This window comes from Brettanomyces nanus, chromosome 1, assembly GCF_011074865.1.
Source record: "Brettanomyces nanus chromosome 1, complete sequence".
Classification (NCBI taxonomy): Eukaryota; Fungi; Ascomycota; class Pichiomycetes; order Pichiales; family Pichiaceae; genus Brettanomyces; species Brettanomyces nanus.
This window is the reverse complement of record NC_052374.1, coordinates 8,539-10,000: the sequence shown is the minus strand read 5'-3', so window position 1 is coordinate 10,000 and position 1,462 is coordinate 8,539. Positions and strand designations below refer to the sequence as shown.

The window sequence follows — 1,462 nt, the reverse complement described above, 5'->3', positions numbered from 1 at the left end:
ATACTGAATACGACATTGACTCACATTACGAGATTCTCATTAAGGAAGTTGAAGAAGAAAAAATGAATGCTGAAAGTGAGAAAGAAGTTTCGTATGCCGAACTCTTCAAGGCTACAAACCTAAAGAGGGTTGTACTATCTATCTTTGCTCTTACGGGACAGCTTTGGGTTGGTGTCAGTTTCGTTTTAACCTACATTTCATATTTCTTTGAACTTGCTGGAGTTTCAAGCAGCATTGAGAAGACGGTTGGTATGTTCACTCTTTGCGTCGGTGGTAACCTTGTTTCTTACTTTGTCATTGAAAGAGTTGATAGAAGAGTCCTCTACATTGGTGGTGTTGCCCTTTGTACGATCATGAATTTACTCATTGCATGCGTGTCATATGGAAGCTCGCAAGCTGCTGCCTATACCACCGTTGTGTTTGTCTTTCTATGGGCTTTTATCTACGAAGCCACTGTTGGTCCATTGACATATGCTTTGATCACGGAGCTTCCACAGGGAAGAATGCGTGCCAAATCGGTGGCAATTACTTCTAATGTCAACAGTCTCTGTAGTTTTGGTCTTGGTTATCTCATCCCATATTTGTTCAATCCCGATGAAGTTAACATGGGGGCTAGGATCATGTTTGTTTGGACAGGTACCGGTGTGGTTTTGTTCGTTGTGATGCTCTTCTTCTTACCAGAAACTAGAGGAAGAACTGCTAACGAGATTGAGCAGTTGTTCGTGAACAAAGTGGGTGCTTTGAAATTCAAGAGGGCTAAGTTTGATGAAGATGATAAATTAATTATGTCATCAGTGGGGAAAGAGGTCAGTCAGGCATAGCTTGTTTGGTGTGTCCCCGTCCGCCTTTTTGTATCCTTACTTTATTGAATAATAGAAATGAAAGCTATAAATACGTGCTCGTAAATGTTGGCCTGTTCATCCAGTAGAAGTAATCGTCAATATTACTCGTATTTGATGTTGTTGTGGTGTAAGGAAGTGATAAACTATTCCTGAATTGGGGGTGTAAGGACGTTGGCGAGAACGACCTCTGAATTTGGTGTAAGGACGTTGTTGAACGATTTTTGGATAGAGCGATTTGAATTGTGATCTGGTGTAAGGACGTTGCCAAGAGCATTCTCTGGAATTCGATTTGGTGTAAGGAAGTTGCTAAAAGCGATTCCTGGATTTTGATTTTTCATGGGATATTGAGGGACGTCTCCTAGAATTCTTAGAGCGATTCCTAAAACTCAATCTGGTGTAAGGACGTTGTTCAAGGCGATTCTATTTTTATTCTCGGTAGCACAAGATTTGCCGAGATCCGATTTTCTAACTGGAACTTAAAGATAGGTACATTAATGTGCAGATCCTCTCGTAAGCTATTAGTTCTATCCTACCTAGAGCATCTTACCTCAGTGTCTTTATTCTTAACTTTCTCTTTGCAAAGTCAAGAGTTATCGAGGCTCGATATTAAATAATACTAA

General features: G+C 40.4%; 1 protein-coding gene across 1 annotated transcript in view; it reads left to right on the top strand.

Moving 5' to 3' along the window:
- FOA43_000001 (uncharacterized protein) overlaps positions 1-821 on the top strand; it is a gene marked incomplete at both ends in the record, with an annotated part of 1,368 nt that extends 547 nt beyond the window's left edge. The window contains one exon of the mRNA XM_038920337.1: positions 1-821. This exon is cut by the window's left edge and continues 547 nt beyond it. Within this exon, the coding sequence (XP_038776265.1) occupies positions 1-821 (821 nt within the window).
- Between the last annotated feature and the right edge of the window lie 641 nt (positions 822-1,462).